The sequence below is a fragment of the Mugil cephalus genome, chromosome 9 (genome assembly GCF_022458985.1).
Source record: "Mugil cephalus isolate CIBA_MC_2020 chromosome 9, CIBA_Mcephalus_1.1, whole genome shotgun sequence".
In the NCBI taxonomy this organism is placed as follows: domain Eukaryota; kingdom Metazoa; phylum Chordata; class Actinopteri; order Mugiliformes; family Mugilidae; genus Mugil; species Mugil cephalus.
In genome coordinates, this window is record NC_061778.1 from 15,913,442 (window position 1) to 15,930,180 (window position 16,739).

The 16,739-nt window shown below is 40.8% G+C and overlaps 1 protein-coding gene across 1 annotated transcript in view; it reads left to right on the forward strand.

Annotated features, from left to right (window-relative positions):
* Positions 1-12,796, forward strand: part of sez6b (seizure related 6 homolog b) — a 141,333-nt gene extending 128,537 nt beyond the window's left edge. The window contains exons 11-18 of the mRNA XM_047595015.1: positions 1,259-1,453; positions 3,886-4,077; positions 7,681-7,875; positions 8,262-8,297; positions 8,717-8,825; positions 9,662-9,767; positions 10,944-10,952; positions 11,634-12,796. Coding sequence (XP_047450971.1) covers positions 1,259-1,453; positions 3,886-4,077; positions 7,681-7,875; positions 8,262-8,297; positions 8,717-8,825; positions 9,662-9,767; positions 10,944-10,952; positions 11,634-11,663 — 872 coding nt within the window. The 3' untranslated portion in view covers positions 11,664-12,796. The remainder of the gene's footprint in view (positions 1-1,258; positions 1,454-3,885; positions 4,078-7,680; positions 7,876-8,261; positions 8,298-8,716; positions 8,826-9,661; positions 9,768-10,943; positions 10,953-11,633) is intronic.
* The last annotated feature ends 3,943 nt before the right edge of the window (positions 12,797-16,739 follow it).

Consider the following 16,739-nt stretch of genomic DNA (forward strand, 5'->3'; position numbering starts at 1 on the left):
AAAGGTAGGGAATTATTTTGTTAGAGTCTCTTCATGAATCTCATTGGTAGATTGTAAACACAAGTAAAACGGGCAGGTGTTGGAGAATTTTGCTAGTGCCCAGGCGGTTTGCCCTGTTTGTCCAAGCTAAGTCCTAAGCAGGGGGTCTGAACTTGCTGCTGGGAGCATGGGAATGAGCCAATAGGCCTGGCAGGTTACAGATTCCCCACAGCAGAGCTTATTTGAGTTGCTGGATACATGCTGGTCCTCGGTATCCTTAGCTTTCAAGATATAAAAATATGGATCCATGTTATCCACTGTTATCATTTATAGCCTACTCTCATTATCATGTCTTTATCATTATCACAGTTTTGCTAATTAAGGACACTGATCTTGGGGAACGGTGGCAACAGTGACAATAAAGATGTCAAATCTCTGGTTGTTAATTTGCAGCAGTGGTCCAGCCACACCTCCGCTTACAGCACCACTGCAGTTTCACGGACAGTCTGAGGAACATTAGTCTAAATTCTGGTAATAGACTCAAATCTTTAGACGCAAACAGGTGTCAAATCCGGCTTGTGCTAATATGCTTAACTCAAACACAAGCAGCTTAAGAGGAAAATGTCAAATTTAAATTTTAAAAAATCCTACGATGAGGCCAGGGCTAGAAGCCGTGTTTTCAGCTCTGGTGGAAAGACCTCAGGGAATTAAATTGCTGTTTCTGCTTGACACTGCTCGTATCTTTACAGAACCAACAAATGCTGTTGTTGCAGTGTTGTTGTAGTAATGGAAGAGTCATGAGCATCGCTGTCCGACGCTGGTGTTCTGGCTCGTTCTCGCCTCATGTCAGTTTTGCAGCAGCATCTGTAGCAAACGTTTGCTAAGCTCTTACGTAGCTAATGTGTCGGGGCAAGAGGCACGGCATGAAGGTTGAGTCTGTTTCAACTTTTTTGTCCTCTGAGACTCATTTGTATTAGTTTCAATCATTGCCTTGTCACTGTCAGTGCCATTTCAAAAAAAACAAAACTACCCCTGTTGATGACATCACAGAGCATCTAACTGACACTCCAATGGAGACTTGGCAACAGTGTTTCAGCTTTTGTCGCTGGTAGTGACAGGCAGTGACTGACCGATATTAGTATGTTTATGATGTTATAAAACAATATCATTGGCCTCTTAGAGCTTGTATCCCTGGAACCATACTGCACATTCATTCATTTGATTACCTGTCTTCCTCTTTCTCTCATTCTGTCCCTTGTCGTTCCCTCCACCCCTGCAGAAGTAGCTCGTAATGACACCTGCCCTGAGCTCCCAGAGATCTCCAATGGCTGGAAGAGTACATCTCACCCGGAGCTAGTTCAAGGAACCGTGGTGACCTACCAGTGTTATCCGGGTTATCAGGTGGTTGGCGCCGAGCTGCTCATGTGCCAATGGGACCTCACCTGGAGTGGCGACCTGCCGAGCTGTGAGAGAGGTGAGAGGAAAGACACTGCCACCACTGCTGCTCGATCCATTTGAGATGGGAAAGACGGTTGATGCAAGGGCACAGCCAGAGAGTGTCTACCTCACGTGAAGAACCAATGAGAAAAGAGATAATGTAAACGCCTACCACTCAAAAGCCCATCTTGGTTAACATTCCTTCCCTTGGATGTTAAAGATTTCAACATTATGAAAGATTTCAAATTCTAGAAAAAAGTTTGTCTGACCTTACCAAAAAATCCAATTTCCAATTACACTGGATTTGAGTCATTACAGTCTGGAGGTCCTGGTCTGTCACATCTTAAAACAATGTGTAAACATTATTGCAACATGTCCTTAATTGAAACATTTCATATCCTGTGAACTGAGGAAATGAGAAGTGTTTTCATATTCATAAATTCTTTGTTGTCTGGAAAGGAGGGAGAACATCTAGAGGTCCTGTCCAGAACTTCTATCTCATTTTTAATGGAAAATAAACTCAGTCTAGCACTTTCAAGTGATTTAATGATCTAATGCTTAAGCAAGACAAGCTCTTTAATATTGATATCTAGAAAGTAGTATGATGAGAACGATTGCCTCTAATGTCTTGCGTGCCTCTGATGTCTTCAGAACTTACTAAGGCCTTAGTCTGTTCACAAATAGCAACCCAGCAGACAAATGGCTGATTGGAGTGTTTTCTTAGTCCAGCATCCATGAGAGCTGCCCCCATTGCGCCATTTATAGTTCTGTCCTTGATGGTGGGTCAACACAGCTCTTTGTAATGATATAAACATTAACTTGTTACCTGTTGTTATATTGATCAGGCTTCTATTGGACTCCATCTGCCTCTGGTCCAGAGTGGCGTGGTTTGTGCATAAATTTGTGTTTGTGCTCCATCAGTTCTTTACTGATATTCATAATGGGATTTGGTCTTTGTCATCAGTAAAGATGCACACTGTTATAATTAATCAAAATAATAGATTCAGAATGGATACAGATTCCGCATAGTCCTTTCTCGCCCACAGCCCCCCGGGATCTCATTTGGTGCTTGGCAGTTGTTAATTTTTGGACCTATGACCATTTTTTTCCCTATCCCGGGGGGAGGTCAGTCACCATAGCAACCAGCCATTCAGCAGGTGATTGGATCGTTACATCGCTTCTCTAACAGTCCCGGTATTTATCGCAGCTGCTCACATGGGGCCATTTATAATGTCTGCTATTGTGTCCTCTTTCGTAGTCGGCCGTATCAAAGGGAGCGCGCGACATGTTTGCACGGTGGCCGTTTTCCTTTGGTGTCCTGCTGTGAGCGAGAATCCCTGAACAGTGTCAAGTAAAGCCTGTGCAAGAATGGCAAAGCAGTGGTGAAAAGACTGCGGGTGTGCGGATCAATTTGCAGAAACCCCCAAAGTTGGTAAATGGCAGCTGGTACTGCGTATAGTACCCTCTCTTAAATCCCCTCTGATGTTGTACCATTCAGTACAATGTACTGTGGTTCAATGTTTATGCTCCGATGGGCTAGTATTTTTTGTTGTTTAGTGTTTGTAAGGGTTGTGTATGATGCATGATTCTTGGGCAAAAAAAAAAAAAAAAAAAAACGCCAGTTAGCGGGTCATGCTTGCAATCCAGAGAAGATCCAATGGTTTGTATTGACATAATTTAATGTTAAGAGTCTGTTGATGATTATGATTATTTTTTGTTAAAATTAAACTGAAACCCAGATCTCCATGTTGGCCTCATTTGTAATGTGCCTTATACTCATTAGGTCTGTGTGTGAACTGTGCCTGGACAGATGTGTCCTACGCTGGCTGTTTCTAAATAAACAGTTCGCAAAAGAACACATGGATCTATTTCCTTACAAGGTCAGAGAGAGGTGTCCATTTTTTCATGTAGGGGGCGAGGAACGGTTCACTCGAAATAAAGTCAAATGCACTGTGTAGTTGTCTCATGCAATATTCTATGGGAGAATGGTTTGCAAAATCTGCAGCCATTCTGTACTGATATCTAGAAAGTAGCAGTTATTCTCCCTGAATCCTAATCTAAATTATACAGCAGCTTCTTAAGAAAGTTGGTAAAGGAAAGTCTGGTTTTGATTAGGTTATTACTCAAGAGTAGACAGACAACAACAAAGAGCAGCTCTGGTGTCTGACCAGCCCTACTGGCAGCTATATAGACCTCAGCTCCAGCATGGCTGACTTCCAGACTGTGTTTCGTGCTTAACTCTCCTCTTCTGCTGCATTTCATAGAGTGTTGTTTATGGCCCACTTCTATACAGATGGGAAAAAGTTAGCGACACTGCTTGCTACCTTTAAAAGCCTTTTAGACTGCCTGTCCTGACCCTTTGGTTTCTCTTAACACTTAACACTGTACATGTTAAGTCAAAGTACAATTTCTCAGGAGAAGAAGACAGACCATAACCAACCTTCTTTATTTCTTTCTGTGTCCGCCCAGTGGTTTCTTGCTCTGATCCTGGAAAGGTGGAGCACAGTAGACGGGTGCTCTCGGGTCCACGTTTCACCGCTGGTTCGACCATCCAGTACATCTGCAACAAGGGCTTCGTTCTGTCTGGAAACAGCCTGCTCACATGCTACAACCGCGGCTCCTTAGGCCCCAGGTGGAACCAGAAGCTGCCAACGTGCCTACGTATGTATCAGGCGTTTCTTGACTATGATAATTAATATAATTTGAGCACACACTTTGTCTTTTTTTGAACACACGGACATCTTCATGGGTTTTTAGTTTCACACAGGTGTACACCTGCTGATGCAAAAACAGATTTTTTACATTTTCTTTTTGCTCCTGTGGCCATACAGGATGGTCCCTTTCCTTTTCTTTGGCACAGAAAATATCTTCAAAAATCAAAATCATCAATGTGGTCGTCCTTCTCATCAATTCTTTGACCCTTTTAAATTACTTTATAATTTGTACCCTCTAGGGTCCACCAGGGACTTTAGATTTTATTCTAGTTCTGTTGCTAATGTATCACAGACGTTTCTATCTTGACGAGCTATTAACATTTAAAAAGGGGGTTAATTAACCTACTTTTGAATTTCAGTGTCTCGCGGTCACCAAGAATCTTTAGTCTGCTACGGCCTGTACATTATACACCGATCAGGCTTAACTATATTACCACCGTCTTAATATTGTGTAGGTCTGTGACTCATCAGAGAATAGACTGGGCCCTTCTGACGGTGCCCTGTGGTGTTTGGAAACAGGATGTTGTTAGTTGGCTTTGGGTCCTATGGGTTGAAGGGAGGGGACTCTATAGATCAGGTTTGTTTGTGCGTCCCATAGATACTTCATCAGATTGGGCCAACTTTGGACCATATTTTTGATTTTTTGAGTTGCTCCTAAACCCTTTTTGGTCCGGTCTAGGTGGGTGGTACATGTCTAAGTAACATCCACATGAATGCCAGATGCAAGTTTCCCAGCAGGCCGGTGTGATTCATGTCTCCTGTCAAAATGTTGTGGCTGATCAGCATATTTTCTGGTATATTTGACCTTATTTTGGTGCCATCGTGGAAGGCTTTAGTTTCACATTAAATCGTCAGAACTCTGAACACTGAACCATGGGCCTGAACTGAACAGATGGTCACGCTGAGCGAGACAGCAGCTGCCTTACGACACGAGAAATACAGACTTCGAACCACAAACCGCATTAGCTTCACTGATAAAGTCTCCTTCTTATCTAACTTACAAACAGGAACTCACTTCTTGTCCTGAACAGCGGCTTGTTGAATGAGCCACCGAACACACAGTGTGGAAAAGTGCACCGCTAATGCCAATTTAATGGCCACATAACTAATTAGCTACCTCAGCTGCAGCCATTTAACAGCATGTAAATGTAACGGACCAAAAAATTAAAATCCAGTGCGCATCAGGTTACTAGAATTGACAATGTAAATTACATAATATGGAAAATAAATGAAATTGCCAGATTTGGTACTCAATTATTACACATATCTCATTGAAATATCGTATTTTATGTGTGGTTATTATTAAACTTCGTATGTTGAAATCTAAGTAGCTTTCTTAATTTAAATCCACACTGTGGAAACTGTCGTTGCTGAGAATTGTCCATTTTTGAAGGGCTTTACGCAAGGACCCTGATAGCAATTAAGATGAAAAATTATGCATTGTAGAAAAACGTTCCTAGTTTTAGTCGACCTTTTTTTTTTTTTTAATAAAAATAAAACATGTACCCGGTTATGTAAATATATCTACAGTAGGTCTGGAACAGATACACGTTCAACTGCTGCAATCAAAAAGACACCGCGGTGCCCCTCCAGCTGCTGTCAGTCAAACACAGACACAATGAAAATGCCCCTAAATGCCTTTCTCTTCCTTTTAACAAGAAAACACTTTTTACAACACAACTAAGAACACACTGACATTTCCAACTCGGAAAAAAAAAACAAGATGGCAAAGTGGCTTTATCTGACAAGATTGAACCAACATCATAAATCAAACAAATGTCGTCTTAAAATACACTGAATGTCAACAAAGAATAAGCTGCTGTTGACTTCACTTAAAAATGTGAACAGTTATACATACCTAAAAATACTTAGATGTTAGTGTAAAATTAAATGTACGCTATTAATAGACATGTTTTGTACTTTGACAGGTGAGCCTTCTGTACTTTCTATTTCAAGTGTGTCTGTCTGGTTTTTAATGAAACCATTAACACCATCAGCACCATTTGCCTTCATGTCCTGCCACTCCTTTGTTTCCGATAAAACTGGCAGGCTTAAAGTGCGACGGTCTGATTAAAATATAATTTCCTCTTCGACGGCCTTGAAGGCATTAACCTCATTTGCATGAACGTCTCATATTCTGTCTCACCTACTTTTCAAGGTGGAGAGATCTACTCTAATCTGGCACTGACTAATAATTAATTTAACTGGGCAACGGAAATTACTTTGGGGAAGACAAGCCAGGTCATTGTTCATGCATGAGATGAGGATCACAAGCAAAAGATAATTATTATGTCACACTAAAATATTTCTAAAAAATGTTGCCTGCTCTTCTTGCTGTATACATACACCTGATGGGCCCAGTTATGGTGAATATTGAACCTCTACTTTGCCAAGAAGATAACCAGTTAGTGTGAAGAGTGCCCAACCCTTGACTTTTTGAGTTGAGATTTGACAAATTTGATCTATGACTACATTCAGCATAGACTGTATATAAATATGAACCAGTCCCCACTTCCTTGAACTGGTCATACTGATGCCAGTTTCTTGGGATATGGGCGACGCAGAGCCGTATTATCAATGACCTGCTCTCCCCTAGTTACAAAGAAATGTTGGATTATACATTGTACTTATTTATTCATTTATTTCTCCCACTCTCCTGGACCTACAGGACTGCTTCATGGAGCAGTTGGCATGGCAACTGGTAGTCATCATCGTGTCACATCCTGTTTCTTGTATTTTCAAATCAAAACAATACCTAGAAAAACTAACACTTGAACATTCATCAGCATTATATCAACTACCAAAAAGAGAAAAGAGAAACTATCCTTGAAAAAAATATATATATTTTAGTGTTTTAGTTTGGCCCAAGTTCCATCCACTAACATGGAGGGGGTGGAACTTATGAGCTATACTGCAATCAGTCACCAGGGGGAGCTCTACTTCCTTTGGCTTCACGTTTGAGGAGCTGTCCCGCCATCCATCTTTACTTACAGTCTATGACCTCCACCTTCAGCACCACATTCGCTGTCCGTACCTATTATGCAGAATGATGAAGGGGAATAAAGGTGCAACAGTTCCACCTTGAACAGGCAGCATGAAAGGGGAAAGTTTTAACCAAGGTGACTTTATATTTTCACCTGCACATCACTAAGGCTGTGCGTAATAGGCTTTAAAGACTCCACAGCATGTCCAATCAAAAGGCTCATCAGCATGTGAATCCCCCCACAATATGACACACTGTCATCAACAATTTTATTTTATCTTTTTATATATATAAATGACAACAAAGCAGTCACTATATTCAGAGGTTGTTTGAAGGTTTTAATGTTTTTACAATGAAGGTACAATAAAGGTAGTTGAAATTATTACTGGCCATAATTAAGGCCTGATGATGATATGATTGCCAATATCAATTGGTCAGTTGGATAGTAGTACCACCCTCCACTAATATACAACAAACATTGTTAAAGACAAACAACACGACCTGTCCTGTAAAGAAGTGCTTTTTCCTACACAGTCAGTGTGATCATATTCTCCCCTTTATGTCCAGCTGAGACCTTCGAGCCCTGCAGTCACCCAGGGACCCCCACCTATGGGATCCCCAGCTCGAGCAAGCTCCACTTCGAGGCTGGAGAGACCCTGCACTACTCCTGCTTGACTGACCATCAGCTCCTGGGTGAACCTGTTCTTCAGTGTGTCCCTGGACACCCATCACAGTGGAGTGGGCTGCCACCTGTCTGCAAAGGTGAGGAACTGCAGCCTGATCTAGAACCTACTTATTATCTTATTATCATCTGGCACTTATCATTATCTTGTGGGTAGTTGTAAATGCTCAAAGTGTTTTGCTCATATGGATTTTTCTTTGTGCGATTTCTCAACAATAATGTAGAAATCATTTAAATTTAAGCCATTATCTATATATATGCTCAGTTTCCTTTCAGTTTACTTGAAAAACTGAAGTTTATCAGTGTGATTCCATGACAAGTCAAATGAATAATGTTTGTTGTCGTCATCGCAAATATGTTGTATCTGATGGAAGAGTTGAGCTTAATTAATTCAAACTAAAACAGCCACTCACTTTTTCATTTCATCAAGCATGTCTTACACTTGCTCGTTCTGTATTCTCCTCAGCCCACCCGGCAGAGTATGATGAGCACAGATTAGACGGTAAGATTTGCCAAGTAATTAATTTCACCAACAGTATACTAAAAGGTGTTTGCACTCTAGGCCTGTATAGTGTCTGTTTGTTTTTAACTCCATCTGAAGTTTCACCTGCCGATAAAGTTTCACCTGTTTTTTTTGCTACTGTCTAGCAATACTTAAACCGCATACTAAGAAGAAAACCACATATGTCCACGATCCGCTGCAGCCTGTTCCTAATTTATGCTCACATCACATATTGTACATTATGTTTACAGAGCGCCACATAAGACATCAAATCTGTTTACAGTATGTAGGATTATGTACTGAACCAAAAAAATTGAATATTTTTTTAGATTCTTCAAAGTAACCGCACTTTGCATTAGCGACAGCTTTGGATGCTGCCGCTCAAATGTTTCTAAATGCCACATTTGTTTTTCCGATAGTGTCTACTGCAGACCTGAGGATGGAAGGAGCTCAAGTAGCAATTGCTGTCTTCATCCCCGTCACCCTCCTTGTCATTCTCCTCACTGGGATCTACCTCTACTTCTCAAGGTACATTTACCAGTGGCTGTACGGATTTTATTTAAAATTCATGGATATTTTTTGATGTGTTTAATACAGTTCATTTTGGGACGTTATTTTCCAGTGAAGAAATTACTCATAAATCACCCAGTACATCAACAGATAACAGCATATCTGATAACAGTGAGAAGGTATTCCAGATTTTATAAATAAATACAGTCAACAAAATTGTAAAATTTCAGAAAAATCACAATTTCCTTTGTATTTTTATTTACACTACAAGTTGTGGTACAACTTCATCTGCATTATATAAGTATCAGGTTGCTTGCATAATGGTAAAAACTGACCTGTGATTTGGGTCATAACAGGTGCATGTGTCCAGTAGTGAGAAAATGCCTGCCAAGAGACACGGGACATCTTTCCTAGCATTCAGTAAATAGACTCTACATTTTTGCTGAATGTCTCTTGCGGCTCCTGCACTGCACAAGTGATCTTTCAGCAACAAAATTATTTTCTGATATTTCGCACACAAAAAAAGGAGGTTTAGACGTCTCATGTCTGAAATGGATGAACTCAGACAGTCAAACGCAACTATATTTAGCTAAAAGGACCAACTATATTTTAAAAATAGTCATCTCTGAAGCAGATGTCAGCACACCGTGATGAAAAAAAGGAAAGCCAGAGTGCGACCCAGACATGAAACACGTGCATGACATCCTGAAGTTTAGAATCCGCAGCACTGATTTCTCAGCGTAACAGTTTATGCGGCATAATTCCACACTTGAAATGAATTTCAGCATTCCTGCAGAACATTGTACAAGATACATTCTTCGTTCTTGTCATGCTGCCTCTGTGTCTGTGTCCAGGCTCCATAAGAAACCGCAACGGCTCTCCCTGTCCCTGTCCTCCAACTTACCGTATAAAAACATTGCCGGGGAATCTGCATATGACAACTCTGTTTATGAGACAACGGTGAGTCAGCATGCCCTCAGGTTGTCTGTTAAAACTTACCCTGTCTAACCCAACAGCCCTGCTCCACAGTGCTGTCCAAATTTAATTTGTGAAACAACAAAAATGATCCTTATCCTGAGGTTTATATAATCATATGTATAATATATACACTGGTTGGCACAAACGTTTAAGTGGTACGTTTTCACATCTATGACTTTGAGTTGCACCGTCAAAGCTCCTTCGAGAAAAGCTGAAGTACAAAACAGTGGCGTGGCTGTTTAAACATGCACAATACGGAGGTACTTCGAACTAAAGGCAATCCCCGCTGTGATGCACGGATGTGGATTTCTGATGAACTGGGAGGGGGGGCTTCTGGGCATTGACTCAAAATTGATGGTAAGATGACTGCAAGCATGTTAGAAAATATCGCAGGACAATTTGAATTCATCAGCCTAGAGGCGTGGCATGGGAAAACGTTGCAGCCTTCCGACATTGCAGTTATCCAAAACACAAAGCGACGCCCTGACTTCAGTGGCAGCAGCAAAAAAAAAGGGACATTTTACTGGAGTGGTTCCCAAGGTCTATGGTCTTTAAAATCATTGAGCCACCTTCAGGAATTCTCGTCCCAGGACTTAATTGGACCTGAAAGTGTTTTTTTCTAAGAGAAATAACAACTATCGTGTTGAACTGGCACCTCAGTATGTACTTAAAGAAAGTATAAATCCAGACACTGTATATAAACTCATGAGCCTAGCTGCAAACCATATCTTTGTTAAGGTTATAAAGTTCATATGTTATTTGTTTTTTTGTGTGGGGGGGCTCCAGTTTGTGTTGGTGTTGCATATTATTACATTATACTAATGGATGGTTCCATTATTTTGTGCAACAAAAACCTATCTATGCAAAAATCAATATGTACCATCCAAACCAGATATGTTGTGAGGTATTGTTAATCATTTTAACTGGTGACTGACTTTGGGTTCGGGTTCACACTGGAACACGGTGGAGTTCACCTCAAAGCTTTTTTGGTCAAATTCAGGACCAGCAGCAGTTTTGTATCTAGGATTATTAAACAGAACAGTGACCACTGTTTGGTTCTTTGGCCCAGTACAGCCTCAGCTGAGCAAATGACATTATTTCTGTGTTTAATCATTTATATATTTGTTTTCTTCATCTCCCATGCTGGCAATCATGAAGAACAATGAGGTGAGTTAATCCTGTCATGAATGCTGTTGCACGTAAAAAACAAAAACAAAAAAACAACAACTGGATATATTGTCCTAACAGTAGTGTGTGGAGTGTGTGTCAAAGATGCTTATACTATTGTTCTGTGCTTTAGAGCTCCAGCTCCAGTTCCTTCATTACCTTATAGTTTATTCTGACTCAATACTACAGACCTATCTGCCTTGTTACTAGAATACCACTGAAAATAATCTATAGTAATTTATACAATTTATAGGAATTTATAAAAAACAAACAAACAAAAAAAGAAACAGCAAGAACTGAGTGGTTGAAATTAACTAACTTCATTTACTAAGGTTCAAATGTGGGGTACATGCATTTTTTTTCCATTTAAATTGGGAATATTAATAAAATAGTATTAACTATGATATTTTTTAGTATGTCTTGTTGACTCTGGTTCCATGTGTAGTGAAGTAAAGGATTTTATTGATTTCTCACTGGTGCAAAAATATACAACACTTTTCTTGCGTTGCAATGCAGCTAAACGAACAAAACAAAACTGCACAGGTGTACACTCTCTCTTACAAAATAAGTAATAAGCTGTTCTGAACATTGATTTTGGTTGTCTTAAAGCTTTCAGTTTTAGAGCTAGAGAAAAAAAAAATGACAACTCCCCCTGTGAACCTATGTTCCTTCTCTTCACAGGAAACGAGAGAATATGAGGTTTCGATCTGAGTGCGTGATTCAGGATGGACGGATGAGAAGCCTCCTGGCCTTTTCGTCATCACCCAGACTCACTCCTCCCTTGATCCCTCCGACCCCGTTATATCAGCCTCCCTTTTATTTACCCAACAGAGGACACCACAGCAGAAAAAGCAGCGCCACTGGATTATTTTTCTAGCTCTTCAACTGTAACGGTCCGGCAGCAGCAGCAGCAGCAATTTGTACAGTTTTTAATCCTGGACTCGCTTCCTGAGGACTTTCAGTGTAGAGTACCATTTCAGAAAGCAGAGGGAATCAGTGCGAAGCTACTGTCATTATATAACACGCACACATTAGGTTATTTCATGTACATTATACACTATATGTCCTCTCCATTGACTCTGATCGGAAATGTAATAAAAGGGCAGTGCCCGTTTCCAAGATATTTGGCTTTACCCATAATTATAATTAAAATGTGTTCAAATTTGATTAGAGCCAGGCTTGCTGGATCCTCCTGCTCCTTCCAGTGTTTATTGCTAAGCAAAACCCAGCCTTTCTCCAGTGCCGTATTTTATAGCATACAGACACAAAATTGTTTTTTCCATCTGACTCAGAAGGAAATCTGACTCATTTAAGCATTTTAAATACTAGTATTAACATATATAAACTAATATATTACATTGCTAAACTCCATAAACAACATCCAGTCGCAGTGGGGATCGTCAAAGTTTGAACTACTATCTTTTTCCTCGTGTGAAACGTGGAGGGTTTAAGACATGGAGGTTTTGCTTTCAATTTGGTTCATCGCCATCTGTTCTGTCTTACAAATTACTTTTGAACACATTTAGCGACAGCTCATGCAGAAACTTTCTCTGAATATAAAGAAAACGCACACTGGGATGAGCCGTTGCTCCTATTGCCGTCCCTGTTTGGAGATAGTGTCTAAAGTTCCACTGTTCAAACATACAGTATATAATGTCAGACGATAATATGTATCCATGACGATAATGAATATAACCTATTTTTGATTCGTTGTACAGTATGGATTAAGAGGTTTCACAGGCATCTTCAATAAAGGTTATTGTTCAGAAAAAACAAGGACTGCTTTGACAATGTGTCTGGCGAGTGGGTGGTTTGTGTGCTTCAATAAAACTCTGTAAACCATATTCTTGGTTTCAAACGCTTCCTGAATAGCTTTGTGCTTCTGATACAAAACAATGACGATAAAAGATAAAACGTTCCGCAACACAAACATGGTGTCAGCACTGTTGTGACATTTTAAATTCACTGCTGCCCATACGGATTACCAAGTCAAATCAAACTTTATTTGTATGGCACCTTTCATACAAATAAATCGCAACATAAGGTGCTTCACATCAGTGGCGTCGTTTGGGCATGGCAAGGTATGGCATACCTTGAGTTTGGTGGAAAATGTGTGAAACGGAGTATGCTACTGGCACGTCTACATTTTAACCCCTGGTGTACCGGGACGCACTCAGTCCTGTTCTAATTCTCTCTGACCGATTTGTGACGGGGACGGCTTTTCCGCACTGAACGCCGCTGCCGCTCTCTGCTGCTCCTCTGTCTCTCACCGAGGGGCGGGGCTGTCCCGCGCTCAGAGGGCTGCACACTCTCTCCATACATCCATGGCTCTCTCGCGTGTACGTTGCCTCGTCATACTGTCCTGCAGACGAGAGACGTGCGTGTGTAGCGACTAAAACCTCTGTGAGCTATAAAGTCATACATGACTTACACAGGCTTAAATATTGGTCATATTTCAAAAATAAACGCCCGTGCTTGTTTGGTTAACACTACTTGTCAATCAGAGCACAATGATATGAAAGATTGAGAAACACTGAATCTCTTGCAGTCAGCTTGCTCAGAGCAAGCTAATGACAGCTGTCTGTGGATCCTGTTCATCTTGCCACAAATCACAAAAACTTCTGAGTCAAAAAAGCCTCGAACCCCTGTCTAACATGTCACTCATTTAGCTTGGTTTAAGTGAAAATTTTAATTTGTTTCCAGATATTGACTTCATTCTGACTACAGAAACATGAACCTATGATGGCAATATTTTGTTTAAAGAAATGGCAATTAGGACAGGATAGAGACACCCCTTGTGAAGTGGATATAAAGTAACACACACTTATTCATTTGTCTTCAGGGATTATTCACATATGGATTTTAACAAGAAAATACTTGTTAAAAATCTTTGTGGAAAGTTCAGTTTTTATTTTAACCAGCTTCATGTACAGTAGCCTCTGCTGTGGAAGCAGAACACCGGGGCTACTTATTGTGTTGTTGATCTAATGCTGGTGAATTGGCCATAAATGTGTTAGCTTTTATGTTGCTAGCATTCATCAGCTGGAAAATGGGCGAAATGGCTACCGTTAGTCAGGCAGACACATAATCTCGTTGTCGAGCGATGATCAGCAACTTTAAATAAAAAAAAATAAAAAATAGGAGTCGTATGTAGTCATACCGGACATTTACTCTTGCCTCATTGAATCACTGGGCAATATATGACAGCCGCCATCAATTCATAATCATTTCATAATGTTAGATCAATGAATCATGACATAAATACAGCACATGTGCAGTTCGAGTATGTATACCAACAAAGTCCATGACCCTGGATGACCAGAAGGAGGTGGTGTCGTCTTGGCCTGTTTGTGGACTCTTTTTCAGTGGCCACCGGCATCTGATTTTGTTGCATCAACCTCTGTTGGTATAGACCGCATGCGTGGAGATGCAACAGACACCTGCAAGTGCAAGTGCCAGCCCCCACTGCCTTTGTGGTTCCCAAGTTGGCGGACTACTTGAGGGAGTTGCAGGCCTGTTGGAGAGACACTAAAGCTTGCTCCAATCTCTTTGTAGATGGTCGAACCTTGTCAGTTATGCATGATTCTGTGATGGTTGGCCTGGAGTGCATACCGGCCTTTGAGCCTGCCATGGCTTCCCTCATTGTGTCCCTGTCATACTTCATGCTGGCCCTCTCGGCCTCACTGCAGGACGGCAGCAGGACTGCTGACGCCGTCACCTTCTGTGATGCCTCTCTGGAGGTATTTGACCTTATATCCAGGGACATTTAAAGGCTGATGTCCATCCTTGTCCAAGCTCACCGTCTGGTCTGGCTTTCACAGTTGATCCTGACTGAGGCGGCTAGGAGAACCCTTCGCAGCCGCCCAGTGGAACCAGGGGAAATATCAAGACTGGACAGACCAGGCAGCAGGTTGCAGATCTTTGATGACTGCTGCCTCCTGTCAACTTCACCCCAGAACAAGCCTGCTTGTTACTCGACCTGTGTCTGACCTCCACCTATTTCCAGTTTAATGGAGGTTTCTGCAGGCAGAAACACAGCTGTGAAATGGGGTCACCCGTGTCACCGATCATGGACCAATCACTGATTGGAAGAAGTAGAGACCAGAGCCCTGGACACCTTTGCAGGTTCCACCTGGCTCAACAAAGGAGAGCCAGCTCATCAGGGAATGACTCTGCAGGCCACCTCCACTTGTAGGACAAAGGACACTCCTTTGAAGATAACAACATCAAAGTCCTGGCCAGAGAGGAGAGATTGTTTGAGAGAGGAGTAAAGGAAGCCATCTATGTCAAAGTAGAAAACCAATCTCTAAACAGAGGAGGTGGCCTGAGATTTAATTTACCATCTATTTACAATTCAGTTATGACTTCCACCCTGAAGAAGTTTCAACAACATTCCACCTTGAGACTGGTAAGTATCCAACCATTATGGAAATAGTGACACCAGTTTCTAGCCAAGCAAGTTCCTGGTGAGTGAACACTAGTCACTAGTTTAACAGAACTGAAGAAGCTACTAGGAAAAGTGTCAAAACGTCTGCAAGAAATTATACAAGTCCAGTTGCCTTTATTCACCGCCTTTTGGATTACCATGAAGTGGACAGTTTGTCAAAATGTCTGTGATGCTAGAACAAAATATCATTCATCACAGCCCAGAAAAACAAGAACAATCATGACTTTCTTTTGAGCAGCTCCAGTGAGTCATCTATTCCTTAAGCCCTCAGTGGTAATGATCCCTTTACAAACAAATTATATGCATTAGGGAAAAAAAATCAAGGCATCTTGAGAAAATTGGCATTGTTATGGATGATATAAATAAACTGAATTGGACTTAATTTAATTTGTACTGGTGTGACCTGTGTGTTCTCCTGTGGGTTTGCCTGATTGTGTAGATGATACAGTCTCCTGGCTGGTCCAGATATTAAAATTAAAGTCCATTACTTACTTTTCACTGTAATAAATGCAGTCATACCATATGCAATCTAATAGAACTGAATGTGGAGTGATTTCTGGTTTCTTTCATTTGGTCTTCTCTGCGCCTCCACAAAAGGAATCTGTGACAGGCTGCAGTAGGCTTATAAATGAAATTTGCTAATTAACAGTGTCCTAGCGTGAATACACTATTATGCATTTAGTGTTCGGCATGATGCATGATGTCTGTCAAGGCCCCAGCATATCTCTGAGGAGGTTGTATGTGGTTGAATCTGGGTGTTCATGTGACTGGAAACAACCTCATCGCTTGTCACAGTAAGAGTGAGGGCCACCTAGGCTAGATGTGAAGAAGTGAGATGCGGAAGACCTGTGATCGTGAAAAAAATTATTCAAAAAGCAAAGGTTATTACCAATTAAATAAAACTTGTTTTATTTAAACAAATTGAAAATGACACATGTGCAAACGATGAGTTTATACAGTCATGGTTTTGGATTCTATAGATTATATACAGTACATAATGTATTATATATTTAGTTTTGTTTGTACATTGCTTTGAGCAAAAATGGTTGCAAATATTACATTACAATATTATGCAAAAACAATGAAAGAAAGAAAGAAAGAAAGAAAGAAAGAAAGAAAGAAAGAAAGAAAGAAAGAAAGAAACTGCTTATAGCTAATTTGGTGTCTTACAGTTTCTGAAACGTCCACACTCTCCTTTCAGAATCTATGAAATATGCTAATATTTTCTCATTTGTGGCTATTCTGTTTTTGTGCAATGCAGACACTGTCGTAAGCTGCTTCCTGGACTACGGATAACTTTTCCAAACCAGCCGTAAATCCTCCCACATACACACACGTCC